Genomic DNA, 18,089 nt, shown 5'->3' with positions numbered 1-18,089 from the left:
TTTGTTTGAATGATGGTAGCCCATTGCTTTGATTAACGAAAAAGATGTAACATAAAGTGGACTGCCATAGTAACGAGATCAAATTACAAAAACAAAAAAAAAAACAAAGTTACAAAGACAGTTTGTGTGGAAACGCAAACTCAAAATCGGCCTCCGAAGTGGTTCATCCAGGCAGGTAAAAAGGCAGGTTTCGATATTTTTAGAAATAACATCATAATAAAATTCTATTAAAGACAAATGAAAGAGAAGAATGAAGAAAGTAGGATGACAGATCTTGTGTAGTGCCCCAGCGGTCTAGAAGACCATAGGATAGGTGAAAATGAATGTGAAGTTTAATGTGAGCATGACCAACCTGATGTCTTATAATGAATATCTAATTGATCTAATTGTTTTGTAAAGTGTTCATCTCTTATTCATCAAGAAAAACATTTCCTTAAAAAAAAATTCCTTTAATTACTTTAGTTAAGTGTTCTATAGCAACATTGTGGAGCAGCAGTTCACGCGATAATATGAAAAACTATTTATTAATTGTTGTTTTAAATTAAGTCCAACTTGTATGCATACAAAACACAAAACTAATAGCGTCTTTTCCCCTTTCGGGGGCTGCCAAAAAAAAAAGACAGCTACCTAAGCACTTTTTAAAAATATCTTAATGTTCATAATTATTATGCGTAAAAATGAAAATCATTTACACACGATAAGATAATTTATCGAAACATTGAACAATACAAGTTTCCTTTTAATCTGTTTATTCCTTGTATTACTATTATAACCATTATTAGTACGCTAGAAATCTTGTCAAACTAATACATACCCTTTTCTCTGCCAGCATATATCTACTCTGTTGTTTTATCATCAGCCTTGCCAGCACTAGAGCCTGACCTAAAGTCAATAGAACTGTAGTGACTATAATATAGTCTTTGTTTTCTAAAAATTCTTTTGAGCTACAAAATAAGTCGATGTCATTCTGAACAGAGCACAGTTCTTGAACTTGAAAAATGACCACACAAAAAGGCAGTGAGAGCAGTACTGGTACAACTAGAGACCACCTGCATAAGTTCATATAGCCAATGCCCCAAACTAGGACATAGTTAGATAAAGCTCCAATCAGAAACAGGATAAAGTTCATCCAGGTGGTGACAGAAATAAAATTGTTGAAATCCCAGGCGGCCAAGAAACTGCTGTGGACATCAGCGTCGAATCGCAAATGGTAGTCCGTGTCCAGGAAATAAAAAATGAAGAAAAAGATGAAGAGAGCGATAATTTTTGTTGTTTGAAGGATGATTGAACTTTTCCATTGAGTGTTGGCCCCACAGTTAGCAGTAAGAACCTGCTGTGGTATTTGGATGTTTCCACCGTTAGTCCGAGTTCCTGTGGTAAACAGTAAATCATTAGTAAGTTTTATAGATCCCAAACATTCATACAAATGATACCCATTAGTCCAATGAACAAAAATAGAGGGAAAAAAATCATTTGTCGACAAAAGATATCAGTTAGATAAATGTTCCTTTCTCGACCAATAATATCAGTTAGTCTGGCATATTATACAAATTCTATTGGCTCCTTCAGTCAAAAGTAACTACGGATCATCTAATAATGATAATGAGATGAATGCCTGGGCATTAGATATTGTTTGAACGAAGGCACCATATCAGCATGTCAACCCTGAGTAAAAATCAGAACCTTTTTTAATAATATCTTAAATGTAGGAAGATATAATTGTGGTTATTGATATTTTATAGTTCAATAAAGTTTTCACTATACCTACTTGAAGGTATACGACATGCTTAGCTCCTTACAATCAATGTCAGCTACAATAAGTCACGAGTGACCTGCTAAAAACTGAAAGCGCTATTGTAATTTAATTTCACCCCTCAAACTAGTTTTGCTCAATAATGTTCAGACCAGTCCTATGTCGTGCACTGATAACCAAAGAAAGGGCCCACAGGGGGCCCACATACGTGTTGGCATCTCCACTTCTTTCATTGTAACACAAAAATTTAGATTCGTCTTAGTCATAGGCCCACGGGATAGATTTTATGTAGGACGAATACTTCTACAATAATCAAATGCAATGCAATATTTAAAACACAACTATGTCTGCACAAAGATATTTCTATTGGAGAGTTTCACAATAAACTAAACAATGTTAATGACGCCATAATTAAGCCTGTTGCCAACTAAAGGAAAAACGAAATGAGCTTCAAAAAAATGAAAAATATTTTAAGGTGTGGAAGTTTATCTTCGAATTCAATCTACTTTATGACCGCTAGTGAGTTAGCCCCCTTTTGTTTCTGTATAACTTTTAGGTCAAAGAATGGAAGTTGAACGCTTCCTCCATATTGAAATAATTTTGTGCTATAAAAACGAATGAGTTTAGAAAATTTGATGATTAAAAAAAAAAACAAAAAAAAAAACAAACAACCGAATGTTTCTAATATGCTTTACATGTTTCGGATATTCCTTCAGAGTTGATTACTATTCGTATCTTCCTAGTCCAAACCTGATGGGGGATGGCAGAGGGCGGGTATGAACTCGGGACCATAGCGACGACCGAACAACAGTCCAGCGCAAGTCCAGGCAGCCATTATCAATACTTCCTTTCTCTTGTACACAGGAAACACAACCAAAAGCTATTTATTGTTTTGACTTAATGTATGAAAATCTCTAATAGCGTAGTTCTTGTTGAAGTGACTTTTACTTAGGAAAAAAAAAAGTTCTTAAAGAAATCTAAACAAAAAAAAAAATACTTGCAGACATACTATTATAGCCACTGTTGCTGATGTACTTTAGTAACCAAGGTAACCATGTGAAGTTCAAGATAATCAGACAAATGACCATGTGCACTATGTGAGATATGCTGTAACTCTGGTCAGCATAAACATCGTATTCAAGGTAGATGAAGAACCCTAAACCAGCTAGAAGGAATGATACAGAGGAAAAAAACTGCTAAGTCATTCTAGGCGGAGATTTGTATTTTTTTGTTTATATTTGAAGATTTATATTTAAAGATACCCAATATATATATATATTGTTATAAACCTGGTGGTGGCACAGATGGAGGTAGTATTGCGTGTGTAGTCAGCCGACGCAAATCGCCCCAGGCAAATGCTAGACGAGCGGTCAACCGTGACGAGTTACGACGGTCAGCCGAGACAGGGTGTCAACATGACGGTTCGGGAAGGATCGGCGTCGTGAACAGAGCTCAGGGGTGTCACAAGGGATGTAGTCATGTGACGGAACTACAAACGTCGAGTGATATTCCGTCTGGTTCTAGAAGGCCAGCAGGGACCCTATATAAAGAGCGGAGGTGTCGCAGTCAAGACGGTTCAGAAAAACGTTCCGAACACAGTTCAATACAATCCGGTATACTACAGTTCAGTGAAGTTCAGCGGTGTGGTTCTGTACGGAGCATTACGACGGTTCAGTGCAGAGTACTGTCAAGTACAGGCAAGACGACCGGCGTCTTGATCTTGGTCTGTAATCGAGTCCGACACAACGAGCCTAGTGTGTGAAGTCAGTCCTGAACTGTTGAACCCAGTGCAAGCCCGGAATGAGACGGAGAGGCCAGTGCAAGAGTTGATACGGCGGTACAGTGTTATCGGAGAGATATTGGTACAGTGTACGTGTTGCCAATTGTACAGTATTGGCTCAGATTTATTCAACTATTAAAGTGTTACGTTACTTTGGAGCCCTGAGTTGTCAAGTTCTTTAAGTGGGGGGTGTATGGTGCAGTTTGCAGAGAGCCTGAATAGTGAGATTCGTAAAAATATATATATATATATATATATATTATAGCTGCGATCGCAGGTTGGGCATATGTAATGACCAGGCGCCGTTTCATTTTCACACTTCTTTCTGCTTCTGATGTTTATGGCATCTGCAATTCGAGACCCTTCCTTTATGATCTCTCTACATGTGGATCTATCCAGTGCTACTTTTTCCCAGCTGCTAGTGTCGATTTTGAAGAGCTTCATGTCGCGTTTGCACACATCCGTATAACGTAAAAGTGGGCGACCAGCGGCTCTCCTGCCTTCTATTAGGAGTTGTAGATCCACTATAGACATGATATCCTCTCTACGGTTACTGCACGAGAAACTCAGAGAGAGAGAGAGAGAGACAGACCCATTTACATCGTTTTTGTTGATCTGACTAAAGCTTTTGACATGTTCAGCAGAAGTGGCCTTTTCAAACTCTTAAGGAAAATAGGTTGCCCTCCCAAACTACTGAAGTTCATTGCTTTCATGAGGAAACGAAATGTACTGACAAATTCAATGGAGCCCAATGGAGCCCAATGAGCACATTTTGAGGTTAGCAGTGGTGTCAAGCAGGGATATGTGCTCGCACCTACTCTGGCATATTCTTCTCCTGTCTATTGCATCATGCGTACAACGACATAAACGAAGGTGTGTTTCACCACTCAAGGTCATCTGGAGAACTATTTAATGTATTAAGGCTGCGGGCACAAACCAAAGTTAGGAAGATACTTATCAGGGAACTCTTGTATGCTGATGATGCAGCTATTGTGGCTGATTCTGATATTCAGCTTCAGTCCCTGGTTGACAAACTATCTGCTGCTTGTCCGAAGTTCGGCTTAAACATTAGTCAAAGCAAGACTAAGATACTAGTCCAGAACACAAATAATGCACCTCAAGTAAACATTAATGGCCAACCACTAGAAATTGTGGATCACTTTTGCTACTTGGCTCCATCATATCCAACAACACTCTACTGGATAAAGACATAAACAACAGGATAGCCAAAGCAATGGCCACCATGTCACGGTTGCAGAAAAGAGTGTAGGACAACATATTGCTGACTAACAATACTAAAGCCCTAGTCTATCGGACCTTTGTGTTGAGCACCTTGCTGTACGGAATTGAAACATGGTCAACCTACTCATGGCAGGAAAAAAAGCTGAATTTCTTCCACCTCCGATGCCTAAGGTGGATCTTTAAAATAAGGTGGCAAAATAAGATAACCAATGAGGAAGTGCTACAAAGAGCAGGATGCCAGGACATCCGCGTTATTATCAGCAGCAGACGCCTTGGCTGGCTTGGCCACCACGTTTGCAGAATGCCAGTAGGTCGACTTCCACAAGACATTCTGTCTTTATCTATATATACACAGCCTTTTCAAAATAACAATTAAATAGATTCAAGCAAGACCATTCGTTAAGAAGGCCTGAACACTGACCTGCAACGTCACAACCTGTGGTCAGTTTTGACCAATATCTGGTTACCACGTCGTACAGACCTGTGACGTGTCAATGAACTATCGGTTTAAACTTCCAGGGGGGGTTCTTGGGGTTCAAACCCCCCCCCCGCCCTGGGGGGGGGACGGAATTAAGTGACTGATTTTTGCTTTCATGTTTATTTTAGGTGAGATTTTAATACTAAATCATCACTTACCACAGCACAGCCGAGGCAGTTTTGAATTAAAAACCCTCTACCAGGGGGTTTTGAGTTTAAATCCCCCTACCAGGGGGTTTTGAGATTTTAAAAACCACTATCAGGTGGTTTTGAGATACAAATCCCTCTACCAGGGGGCTTCTAGTTTAAACCCCCCTACAGGGGGTTTTGAATTTCAAAACCCCTACCAGAGGTTTTTGCAGTTAAATCCCCCTCTTCTATAAAACAAAACAAAAAAATGCAAACAACAATCCCGAAATTCCAACAGCACAGTTGAGGAAGATTTTGATTTAAAAAACCCATCCAAAATTTACGATAAGCCCATCTTCAATATAAAAAAAGCAAATTACACACTCAAAATTCTATGAGCGTAGCCAAAGGGGTTTTGAGTTTAACCCCCCCCCCCTTTCCAGTTGGGGTTTGAAGCTAAAAAGTACCTCTTCGATATAAAAAAAAAAGCAAATTACACACTAAAAATTCTATGAGCGTAGCCAAAGGGGTTTTGAGTTTAACCCCCCTCCCCCTTCCAGTTGCGGTTTGAAGCTAAAAAGTACCTCTTCAATATAAAAAAAAAGCAAATTACACACTATAAAATCTATGAGCGTAGCCAAAGGGGTTTTGAGTTTAAATCCCCCTCCTCCAGATGGCTTTTTCTTTAAAGTTTAAAATCCTTCCAGATGGTTTTGAGTTTAAAATTCCCCTACAGAGCGTTTAGAGTTGAAAACCTCTCTCTTCTATATTATTTTAAAGCAAACTACAGTCACCAAATTCTATGATCGTAGCTAAATGGGGTTTTGAATTAAAAACAAAACAAAAAAAACCCAGAGATTTTTTAGTTTAAAACCCCTCAGATGATTTTGACGAAAAAACTTTACTTTTCGATATAAAATCTAAAGCGAAATACAGGCATTTAATTCCAAGAGCGTAGTCAAGAAAGGTTACAAATTTCTACCAGTGGCTTGGGCTCCATTAATGAAGTGTATATAGTCTTCTGCCGAAATTGAAAATCATTAAATGTGTCTCAACAAAGATGGCTAAGACAGATTTTAGGAGTCAGTCATAGAGATCGGGTCTAAATCAAAGAAATCATGCCGAACTGGGAGTCGAATCCTTAGTAAGGTTGTGACAGAGCGTCGCATGAGGTTTTGCGGGACATGTTTTCCGACAAAATGAATTACGCAAAATAAGAGTTGCGGAAACAGCTTGCCGGAAAATGCGCCCAACGGCGCGAGAGGGTCTAAGTCAATAAGAATAGCACATTAGGTTTTTGAAATAAATCTTTTTAATAGCAAGATAATGCACTGTAGATACCTCAGAATATGCATTTTGTTGGCTTTCAATACCAGAAATAGTGCTCGGCGGCGCTGCGAACTCCCCCAGACCCCCTTGCTAGCAAGGGCGGGGAGTCTACAATAAACAATAAACGTCTTCCGAAAAGGTCAGAATGTAATAAAGATTAATTATGTACACACATATATATATATATATATAAATTTTCCGCGGGGGGGGGGGGGAGAGTAAGTAGGGGGGGGGAATCCCCCCCCCCCCCAAAACCCTCCCCGAAAAGAAATCCTGGCTACGCCCATGTCTTTAAGTATAATACATAGAAATAATGAAAACAATGTTCACGTATATACCAGACATACGTCTTCTGGTTAAATGATGGATACAAGGGTTAAAGTATAGTTATAAGTATACAGTTATGCCTTCTATAACAATGGAAGCAATGAGTGGACACATCAACAAAAGTGCCTGTCTATGGTACAGTCTCTAATCTTTACAAAAGACAGGAATAGAGAAAGACGATCTACAGATCATATATGGTGCCCAAACAGTCCAACAGACTAAGGGGCAGTTGAAGGTAAAGTTGCCTTCACCAACTTTTTAAATGTTTCCCCATCTTCAAGACTTAATATGAAGAAAAGGCTCGATGGACTTTCTTGAATGTGTGTCTTGGCTTTCAAAGACAAATGATATGAGTAGATAATATAAACACGGGTCATTTAGGATTAGAGTGTAGAAATTACTCTAAATTACAATGCTATTTAAATTTTGCGTAGATCCCCCTTTAGTTAATATGTCTACTCTAACAAGAGAACACTAACACTTACTTACCCAGCATACAGAGACAACCAAACACGTAAGCTATCTTCATGCTAATGGCGTAATTCAGACGTAAAGAAGTCCAAGTCTCACATACTATGGGTACAACCAAAGATAGAACCATTACAAATGTCCCTCGGGTGGGCCCGAGGTAAGGAATCACCTTCAAAGACAACAGTGTAATACCGGCAGCCTCCAGAGAGCCAGAGAGAACGCACTGTGTAATTCATAACAAATTAATACTGTAAAATTTACATGTTATCCAAGCATGATAATTAAGTGTTTTATATTATTTAGATACATTTTAAGATAGTCTAAAAGAAATTTGATACTTGATTTAAATTTGCATTAAAGATTAATGTTATTTTAAAGTATCTGGGATTTGATTTCATTTTACAGTGAAACGCATTCTTGTTTCATGCCAAGTGGAATCTATGTTGTCGCTAACAGAAGTGTTTCGCTTTCTCACTTCGTTAGTATAGCAGTAAACTTCTAGTAGAAATGAGAAAGTTCAGAGATTTTTCTGCATATTCCATAAAGTGTTGCAATGATTCAAGCATCACCAAAACTACTTTTCCCAAATAAGTTTGCTAAAAGGACAGCTCACAAATGTTTCACTTCGCATTATGTTGTTTCAATTATTGTTTAGACTAATTAGGTGGAGACAAAAAGAATTGATTGATTGATACCAAACTGCTAAGAGTCGTTTTACTTACTGCAGCTGAAGTTTTGACGTTGGGCCATGTCTCCAGCTTGCATTTCAAAACATGCCAGCACTGTCTCAGCAACTGAAGGCTGTACAAGACTGTGATTGACAAGTACAGCACCAAGAAATGACTTATATACACAGCATTGTACAGATCCTTGAGTTAAATACAAACAAGCAAACAATAAACTATTGAAAACATTAAGAATTTTGTCTTTTTGAGATGATATCTCTGTCTATACATTCCAATAATTTAAATGTGATTTTTTGGCAGCTAGAAAAGGGTAAAAGCCGCTATAAGTTTTGCCTGGTCTGTCTATCAGTCAGGTTTAGATTTAAAAAACAGGAAACGTTGGTGTGAATCCCGATTTCATGATATTTTTTAAACATGCAAAGTTTATGTGCAACGGCCACTTTTGTTGTTTTACAAAGCTTATATCAACTCACTCAGTCTGTCTGTCTGTTTGTCTGGTAAAATATTTATTTCTCTGGCACCCAATCTCGGATCGACCTGAAATGTTCCACAATTATGTCTTTTAGCTGACAACACAAGAATCAATAAATAATCGCACAAATCTGTTTTTGTTGGTCTAGATCTGTTTCAAATTTAATTATATGACTGATCCAGACTAATTGATACACAACGTATAATCCTTGTTTTAAAAAATATATAAAAAAAGATTGTTCTCTTATTTTTTAAAAAATTAAATCTGTAAGCTGTTTTTTTCAGATAGTCTATACAACTTTTAAAATAATGCGTCAAATACTTATAGAGTCTTTACTAATACTAGTAAAATAATTGCAATAACAGTAATTAAGAGACATATTCTTCAGTAACTTGTAAATAACAAAAACATTATTTGAGAAAATAAAGTTATAAAAATAAATATATTTCTAAAGTAAGAGTTTTCTGATGTTTGATCTATTAACGAGTTACCGAGAACGATTTAAAAAAAAGACAAAAGACAGCACACTCTTACACAAATTACCAATAACACTGTCTAGCAATGCTTCTTGGTAATTATTAAGTTAGACTACGAATTAACAAGGCAAAGTTAAAGACAAGCTAAAGGCCACATAGACAGTCGAACAAACTGAAGGACTTCTTCCAAAACTAGGAATAAGACTAACTGTCATACCAGAGTTTTCTTCATGTGGTCAACGAACCCTTTGTCCAAAGGTCCACCCATTCTAAACTATTAATTAATAGGGATTCGAATTTTAACCCCCTTCGTTAGGTGATCAAGCCATAGCCAGGTTGATTTGGCCGGTCAGCCACAAAACCAACATACATTTTTTTATTTATCCTAAATTTGTTCTTTCTAATGGATTAAACCTACTTTTGATCATTTAAATGTATTTCTATTTTTCTCTTTGTCATTCTTGTATCTTGTCTTGTATATACAAATGTATACATATGGTTTTGTTTTACAAATATAATTTTTTTTATTCTAATAGCTATATATTTTTACCATTAAAAATCGCTTAGCACTTTGGTTCAAAGTGTATTAGAATAGAGGTGGTTTAGGGTTAGGATAGAAGTGCGTCAGTGTCAGATCTGTTTACAGCGATCTGTCATATAACTGTGAAAAGCACATGGAAATAAAAGCTAACAAAAAAAAAATACAGCTACATCTACATACCTGGTTCAAAGTGATGTTGTGAACGTGCGTGCTCAGAGACACGAAGGAAGTTTTTGTCACCACCATGGAACAAGTCAGGGCAAGACCTAGTACCATACTTAGTATCCACTTGGCCACAGTGGCCCCTTTGGACACCAGGACCGGCTCCGCAGTTAACTCCTGGACAATGTTTCTCTCTACTTTCCATTGTTTTCGAATGGTCAGCTCAATCCCTGGACTACCGGCGGAATTAGGTTGGGCCATGACGAGTGTGTCATGTATATATGCTACTGACAAGGAGCTAGCCTTATGTTTACGTAACTGTAACTTGACAAGCTCAAGTAACACAGCGCCGTGTATGTGTTGAATGGTGTAGGTAACCCAGTGTGTTTTTTATCCTTCCGGCTACATTCATTGCGCTGAGCCACAAAGACTTTCCCGTGTATGAGTTTTCTTTTTATTGTCAAATCCGTGTAATATCAAGCAGTTTTTAGGATCAAATTTTGAGTGTCTTCTTTCTTTTATTTTACGCTCAAACTTCCTAATTATCTTTTTGATTAGGCTTTTTTATTTGATTATATATTTATTATTTCAAATTTCAAACCACACAGCTAGTGTATATTTTTTTAAAAAGTCTGTATAAAAAGGGCCTATATAGTTGGTTTTATTATAATTCTTCTTATAAGCTTGCACAATTTTCATAGGTGGACTGATAGTGAGTGAATAGAACCTGAACACGGATTACGAAAAGGCTCTAACTGTTTTCCTAGAAATTAGGCATTTGGGGGGGGGGGGGGATTACTAGTTATTTTACCACACGATGAAATCCGGTTTGACCGTTATCAAAATATGATTATCTGGAAATCGAACACGTATAGTGGGTTTTCCCGCACTCCAATTCTTTTTTAGCAGCCCACGAAAGGGGAAAAGACGCTATTAGTTTTGTGCGAAATGTCTGTCCGTCTGACTGTCTGTCCGTCCGTCCCGTTTAGATCTCGTAAACTAGAAAAGATATTGAAAATCGGACATCACAATATTTTAGACCATTCAAAGTTCTGATGCAAAGGCTACTTTTTTTTTTTCAGAAAGCGAAAAATCTAATTTTTAAAATCAGTTATGCAAGCAGTTTTTTTTTTAAGAGAAAAAGCTAATTAGTAAAAAAATAGTAATCTTGTAAACTTCATTTTTGTAACCTTTTTTTTTTATTGCGGAAATTTTTTTTTTTTTATTTTTTATTTGAGGATTCGAATAAGAGATTGAGCCTTTTCAAAACAATTAGATCAATTATAAGACATCAATTAGGGGAGGGGCGGTGGCTGAGCGGTAAAGCGCTTGGCTTCCGAACCGGGGGTCCCGGGTTCGAATCCTGGTGAAGACTGGGATTTTCAACTTTGGAATCTTTGGGCGCCTCTGAGTCCACTCAGCTCTAATGGGTACCTGACATTAGTTGGGAAAAAGTAAAGGTTGGTCGTTGTGCTGGATACATGACACCCTCGTTAACAGTAGCCACAAAAACAGATGAACTTAACATCATCTGCCCTATAGACCACAAGGTCTGAAAGGGGAACTAGTTAGGCCAGGTTCACATCTAACTTTACATTCACTTTCACCTATCCTTTGATCTGCGGGACCGTTGGGGCACTACACAAGATCTGTTAACCTTCTTTCTCCATTCTTATTTGTCTTTGATATAATTTCATTCGGATGTTCTTTCTGAAAATATTGAAGCCTGCCTGGGTGGACCACTTCGGGGGCCAATTTTGAGTTTGTGTTCCACACAAACTGTCTTTTGTAACCTTGTTTTTTTTACATTTTGAATATTTCCTAAGTCGGCACTAATGTTTCTTTTCTCAGAAAAGAGTTGAATAAATATAGAAAAGTTTGCTAACATTATGGGTGCGCCTAGATGAGTCACTGGTTTTGGTTTCGTCTTGAGACGGGGCAGAATCTGGTGTAGTTAATCAAGCCAATTCTAGAGCGGCAGACTTTGCTACAATTCGTACATGTGTATGCATCTGATTCATGACTAGTGGGCAGGGCAGCTTTCTTTTTTTTCACTCTTGATTAAAGCCGCTTCAATTCTTTTGTTCTCAGCGAGGGTTGTCCCAGCACGCAAAGACTGTCTCCATAAACTCCGGTCTTTAACTATGTTTTCCCACATACTTTTGTTGATGCCTGTGGCTCTGATGTCTCGCTTGCAGACATCTCTATATGTTAGTCTTGGGCGGCCCTTGGGTCTGACTCCTTTCACAAGCTTAGTATATAAGATATCTTTCGGGAGTCTACCATCATGCATGCGGGTGACATGTCCGAGCCAGCGTAGTCTTCTTTGTGTCAGTAGAGCATACATGCTGTTCATATTGGCCAATCTCAAAACTTCCTGATTGGAGACATGGTCCCTCCAAGAGATGACCATTATGCGTCTCAGGCAGCGCAAGTGGAAACTATTCAATCTGTGATCTTGGTACATGTATGTTGACCAGATTTCACTGCCATAAAGGAGAGTGCTCACAACACAGGCGTTGTAGACTAGGATTTTGGTCGCTTTGGTCATTTTAGCATTTTCCCAGACGCGCTTTGAGAGTTTTGCCAATGCTGTGGTAGCTTTTCCTATTTTTTTGTCAGCTCGATGTCTAAATCTAGGTCACTGACAATTTTTGATCCCAAGTAGGTAAATTCCTGCACCACTGAAAGGGTGTGGTTCCCAATATGTATTACAGGTATTTCTGCGACGTCTTGTGCCAGGATTTCGATCTTGGAGAGATTAAATGTAAGGCTGAACTCTTGACAAGCAGCTGCTAAGGCGTTCACTAGCTTCTGTAGACCTCCTTGTGAGTGAGATACGAGTGCCGCCTCATCGGCGAACAGCAGCTCTCTTATCAAGATTCGACGTCTTTTCGTTTTAGCTTAAAGACGTGCCAAGTTAAAGAGCCTTCCATCGGATCTGCTATGGATATATATTCCGTCTTCCATGGATTTAAAAGCACTGGTTAGTACGACTGAGAAGAAGATGCCAAATACTGTTGGAGCCAGTACACATCCTTGATTTACACCGCTCTTGATGTAGAATGGCCTGAAGGAGGAACTTTCAAACTGCACAGTCCCTGCATATTTTCGTGAAAAGCTGACACTAGTTTTCCTAACTTTTTTTGGGCAGCCGATTCTCTCTAGCACAGCAAACAGACCGCTTCTGTTAACAAGGTCAAAGGCCTTGATCAAATCAATAAATGCTATGAAGAGGGGCTGCTTTTGTTCTCTGCTCTTCTCTTCTACATTATAAGAGTCAATAACATACAATTATCTGTTCACACTCAGGTTGCTCTCCAACATTAATTGTGAAAGTTACATTTTGTTCAATGATTTCATTGCCATTGGAACAAAAGAGTCTATTTCCATTTTGTGACCCTTGTCTTTTATTTCCCCTTGTGATGGTAAAATATTACTACGTACTACAATTTACGTTAATTACATGAGTCCACGTCGGCGCCGCGCTATAGTGCTGAGTGTGGTCAACTATTGAGTCAACTGTAATTGGATTGGTTGTCTTTTCATTATGTCCCCTTATTTCTCTACTGTTACTAAGTGTAATCAACAGAGTGAATCAACTCCCAAGTTATTGGTTTTAACAATAACTATAGGCTCAGAAATGTCAAGTTTTTAACCTCATTAATTGATTTTACTCAGTAATCAAGCAACAAATAGGCAATAGTGATACAGTAATTTATTTACAAGAAGACTTACAGTTCAATTGATTTTGGGGAAGAATGTGCTTATATACATATTTTTGTTTTCATTAAGAAAGATAAATTTTAAATATTTAGAGTCAAAGTAATAGTTATAATTATTGTAAAAGTAAATTAACAGAGGAGGTGAAAAATGAAAGAATGATAGAGGACGTGTAATAATTACCATTTTAACATATGTATAAATAATCTATTTTTTTTCACACAGTCTCTCTCTCCTCTCTCTCTATCTCACCCACACACAAACATACAAACACTCTCTCTTATTCTATTTTATTAAAACACTTTCCTTTTTTTTTCATCGAGCTGTACTGACATTACAAGAACTTTATTTGAAGACCCCAACACAATGTCTACTTCGTTCTACTAGGAATGAGTGTTTATGATGTTTCATACAGTTACAAGTTCAAATATAACAACATAAGAACTTCTTTCCTAGGAAATGAAATAGTTCTGTAAAAAGAACGCCAGCTTACAGGAAAGAATATGGTTATCTCAGATTCCTTTAGGTAATTAGTATGAAGAAAGCAATACAATTTTAAAAAAATATTGTTATGTTGATTAGATAGATAGATAGACAGACAGACAATTAGACAGACAGACAGATAGATAGATAAAAAGATAGATAGACAGACAGGCAATCAGACAGACAGATGACAAATAGATAGACAGATAGATAGATAGACAGACAGACAGACAGACAGACAGGCAGACAGACAGACAGACAGATCGATAGATAGATAGATAGATAGATAGATAGATAGATAGATAGATAGATAGATAAAGACATAGATGGATAAATAAATGTTAAATAGTTACTAAATAGTAAACGTTTAGTTGATTAAAACGCTGATGAGTATAAGTTTACACAATCTGGAAATGAACAGCTATGTAGTAACTGATAATTAAATGTTTTATACAATAGTAATTGACGAAAAGGTTTTACAAACCATGGGAAAAAATACATATCAATAAAATACATATCTTTCTACAAAGCTTATATATTGTTTGTGTTATATATCTTATATTATTTGTACATGTTATTTCTTCCACACATATTCTTGGATCAAGTTGAAACTTAACACCATTATCTGTTGTGCCTAGCAAAACATGAATCAATCAAAAAAAACAAACCATTTAGTTAATTAATATTTGCTAATTAATGATTTTCTTTGGTATCGAATAAAGCAAATAAATAATACTTATTGAGAGCTGTATAATAATAATAATATTATTTATAAAGCGCTGTTAACAAACAAAATGTAGGCTTAAGGCCCTATAGTAAGATTACAAACATAAACACGACAGCTAATATGACAAATCAATCTAAAAAAGTTGTTAACAGGTAGGTCATAATGTTCTTCCTGAAAGTAGTGTATCATGCTGTCTGTCTGAGATCAATGGGAAGTGAGTTCCAAACCTTTGGTCCGTGCACTGAAAAAGCCTGCAGACAGTAACTTTTGAGGGAGAAACGTGGCACTACTAAAAGCGTTTAGTCCATTGAGCGCAAGGCTCTCTGAGGGACATATGGAGTGATCAAATCTCTAAGGTTCAAGGGCATTTCTTTGTTGTAGATACACTGAGGCCAAACTACTGATGACTGGAGTTATTCCGCTTAGTACGTACTGTGGGGGTTTCTTTTCTTACTTCCCTTTCTCGGATTAAGTTGAAATTTTGGGATGTATAAATAGTTGATGACAATGCATGGACTAGTTAAAAATACAATTAATTAATCAATTAGTGGTAATTAAATAATTTTCTTTATTTAGGAAAAAAAAAGATCTTATCCTGCATCATTAAAATATATAGCAGTGATATTGAGTATTTCCCCCTTGAATATGATTTGTTTTACTTTTTTTTTCTTTTGCTTGTTTCATCATCTTTCTTTGGTTAGACATAGTTCAGAAAAACAAAAACAAATGTTATGTTGAAAATATATAATAGAACTAACAGCATGGAAAATACAACAACATATGTATGTATAAATATATGTATGTGTGTTAGCACTGTCTGTGTTTAAATGCAAGGGCTTATGTAAGTACGTGTGTATGTGTTTTGCTGCTTATTTAGATTTTAAAATCAGTTATACAATTTAAATAAAAAAATTACTTCAGTAAAATAAACATTTATGTTAAAATTCAATAAATCTAAAAAAAAATAACATTAATATATTTCAAAAGTCTATTTAGTTGTTGTTGTTTTTTTACTATCATTCATTACATAGCAAAAGATTCAAAAAACAAATATGACAAAGACACTGAAAGCTAACTGTATACGAGTTGAACACAATATAAACGTCTGTAAATAACAAAGAAAAATATACTTTCGTCTTCCTCATTACAAATGACAAACTATTGTTTTCTTTATTTATCATTGACCACAGTATAATTTATCATAAACGAACAATGAATTGAAAAAATGCAATCAATTAGGTTATAAATAGTCCATTTTTTTAAATTAATTATCTTCAACAGCATGAATCAAAACATTTATGAATGATATTTTTTTATAAAAAAAAAAAAAGAAAAACTAAATATTGAAACAATTTGAACGATGGGTTAAATGTTAGACACAGGGGGCTAGGCATTTAAAAAAATATATAATTACATTGTCAATAACTCTATTAATCAGATGAGGAAAAGGAAAGAGAGAGAGTGGGTGAAAATATATCATCAAAATAAAACGTTTACTAATAATTGTATCAACACTGTTCCCAAACAAACAAATTGTGCATATAATCAAACGTTCTCTGTCAAATGTCTTTCTTTCAGCAAAGGAGTTTCATCACTGACAGATCTGCCGAAATTATCGCTTTCAGCCCCGGAATCATAAGTAGCTCGAACCAAGTTGTCAAACTGGAGTTGGAAATAAAATGAACAAAACCCTAATACAGTTAATAAAAAGAAAAAAAATATGATTCTATTTCCGAGATATCATGAGCCTCATCATACCCTTATAAGTTGACACCTTTGAACAATTTGGACAATGAATTAGACATACGTTTTTACATGTTGCTTACAACTAAGACTCGTATCTTTATCTGACCTTCCACAAAATTATTCGCGAGATAGTTTAATAGAGTGTATGTGTGTTTCTGTGTTGACGGTGGGAAGAGTTTAGTTGTGAATGACACAGAATTTGAGGCATTGTCTTCGCCAGTCTTGAGTAGGATAGACGACTCAAGAACGTGAGACTGAAAAGACTTGTTACTGTAGTGAATTAGATTTTGTTCAAAATATCATTTATATTTAGTACTGAAGTCTACTCTAATTATTTTCATTTGATATCAAGTTGATTTTGTCTATAATCTAATAAACGTTACATTTAGTATTGTTCACAAATAAGTTATTCAAGTTATTTCAAGTTTTTAGTTATAATACGGCTACAGCTATTTAGTTGTCTACCAGTATTTTGGTGCTATTAGGTGCTAAAATCAATGACCATCAACAACATGAGGGGAATGTAAAGAAAAATAAAGTTCCCCTTTCAGACCTTGCGATCTATGGGGCTGATGATGTAAAGTCGTCTGTTTCTGAGACCCACAGTTAACGAGGGTGTTATGTAGCCAGCACAACGACCAACCACATTCACTTTTCCCCTACAAATGTGAGTTTGAGTTTTGAGTTTTTGGCACATCGGCACAATTTAGGCTATGTCGTGCCCGTAATCCTTCAAGGACTACTCTCCTTTTCAAGAGCTAAATTCCATACAGTTAAATCATTAAAAACAAGGTCTATTCACAGTTATAATAGTAAAGGTAGTACAAATTTAATAATTAGTAAAAATCTTATGTAAATATTATAGGATCACAATTTCACAAATCAGATCTTCGTAGTCAATCCCACCTTCCGGACAAAGCCCAGTATCTTCCCTGGGTCGACATTGTCCAATAGTGTTTTAAAGTTGTGCGCTCTAAAAAAAAGTTTTCCCTAACATTCTTGTATCTGGGGCAATCAAGGAAGATATGTTCCACCGTGAGGCGAGAGTCACAGTACTCACAAAGTGGGGGCTCCTCTTTCTTCAGTACAAAGGAATGCGTGGTGTAGGTGTGGCCAATCCTAAGTCTGGACATGGTCGTGCTACCACGCCTTGTCAGACACTTAGATGTGGGTCGCCACCTGACATCCGCCACAATCTGCCTGAGTTTGTTGTGAGTCTCAGCCTCCCAACGATCCTGCCACTCTCGATAGGTGGCAGAGGCAATACTTTGTCTCAGATGTAGCAGGGAATTTTGGTTTCTGACACTGCTCGATTTAGGGCTCTCTTTGCTTCTCTGTCTGCGGTTTCGTTTCCCTCTATGCCCACATGGGAGGGGGCCCAGATGAAGGTGACATCCTTACGGTCGGCTGTTATTTGGTCCAACAGTTTTAGGCTCTTGTGTACCAATGGAATGTCAGTCTTCATCCGCCCTAAAGCTTTCAATGCAGATTTGGAGTCGGAGCAGATAATAAATGTTCTCCTTTCTGATGCTTTGACGGCCATAAGTGCAAGCGATATTGCATGT

The 18,089-nt window shown here is 36.9% G+C and overlaps 2 protein-coding genes across 6 annotated transcripts in view; both read right to left on the bottom strand.

The window, feature by feature from the left end:
- Positions 1-10,492, bottom strand: part of LOC106076808 (chitin synthase-like) — a 53,046-nt gene extending 42,554 nt beyond the window's left edge. Inside the window, exons 1-5 of one of the 4 annotated variants that reach the window (XM_056008052.1) lie at positions 9,864-10,492; positions 8,231-8,377; positions 7,527-7,731; positions 2,763-2,918; positions 815-1,371 (exon numbers count right to left, since the gene is read on the bottom strand). In XM_056008052.1, coding sequence (XP_055864027.1) covers positions 815-1,371; positions 2,763-2,918; positions 7,527-7,731; positions 8,231-8,377; positions 9,864-10,106 — 1,308 coding nt within the window. In that variant the 5' untranslated portion in view covers positions 10,107-10,492. The remainder of the gene's footprint in view (positions 1-814; positions 1,372-2,762; positions 2,919-7,526; positions 7,732-8,230; positions 8,378-9,863) is intronic. The other 3 variants (XM_056008050.1, XM_056008051.1, XM_056008049.1) reach the window with 3 other exon arrangements.
- A 3,056-nt stretch (positions 10,493-13,548) lies between these two features.
- Positions 13,549-18,089, bottom strand: part of LOC106067664 (uncharacterized) — a 56,364-nt gene continuing 51,823 nt past the window's right edge. For both annotated transcript variants that reach the window (XM_056007800.1, XM_056007799.1), the window contains one exon: positions 13,549-16,440. In XM_056007800.1, the coding sequence (XP_055863775.1) occupies positions 16,324-16,440 (117 nt within the window). In that variant the 3' untranslated portion in view covers positions 13,549-16,323. The remainder of the gene's footprint in view (positions 16,441-18,089) is intronic.

The sequence above is a fragment of the Biomphalaria glabrata genome, chromosome 13 (genome assembly GCF_947242115.1).
Source record: "Biomphalaria glabrata chromosome 13, xgBioGlab47.1, whole genome shotgun sequence".
Classification (NCBI taxonomy): domain Eukaryota; kingdom Metazoa; phylum Mollusca; class Gastropoda; family Planorbidae; genus Biomphalaria; species Biomphalaria glabrata.
Note: the sequence above shows the minus strand (reverse complement) of the source record. Positions and strands in the feature narration are given on the sequence as shown.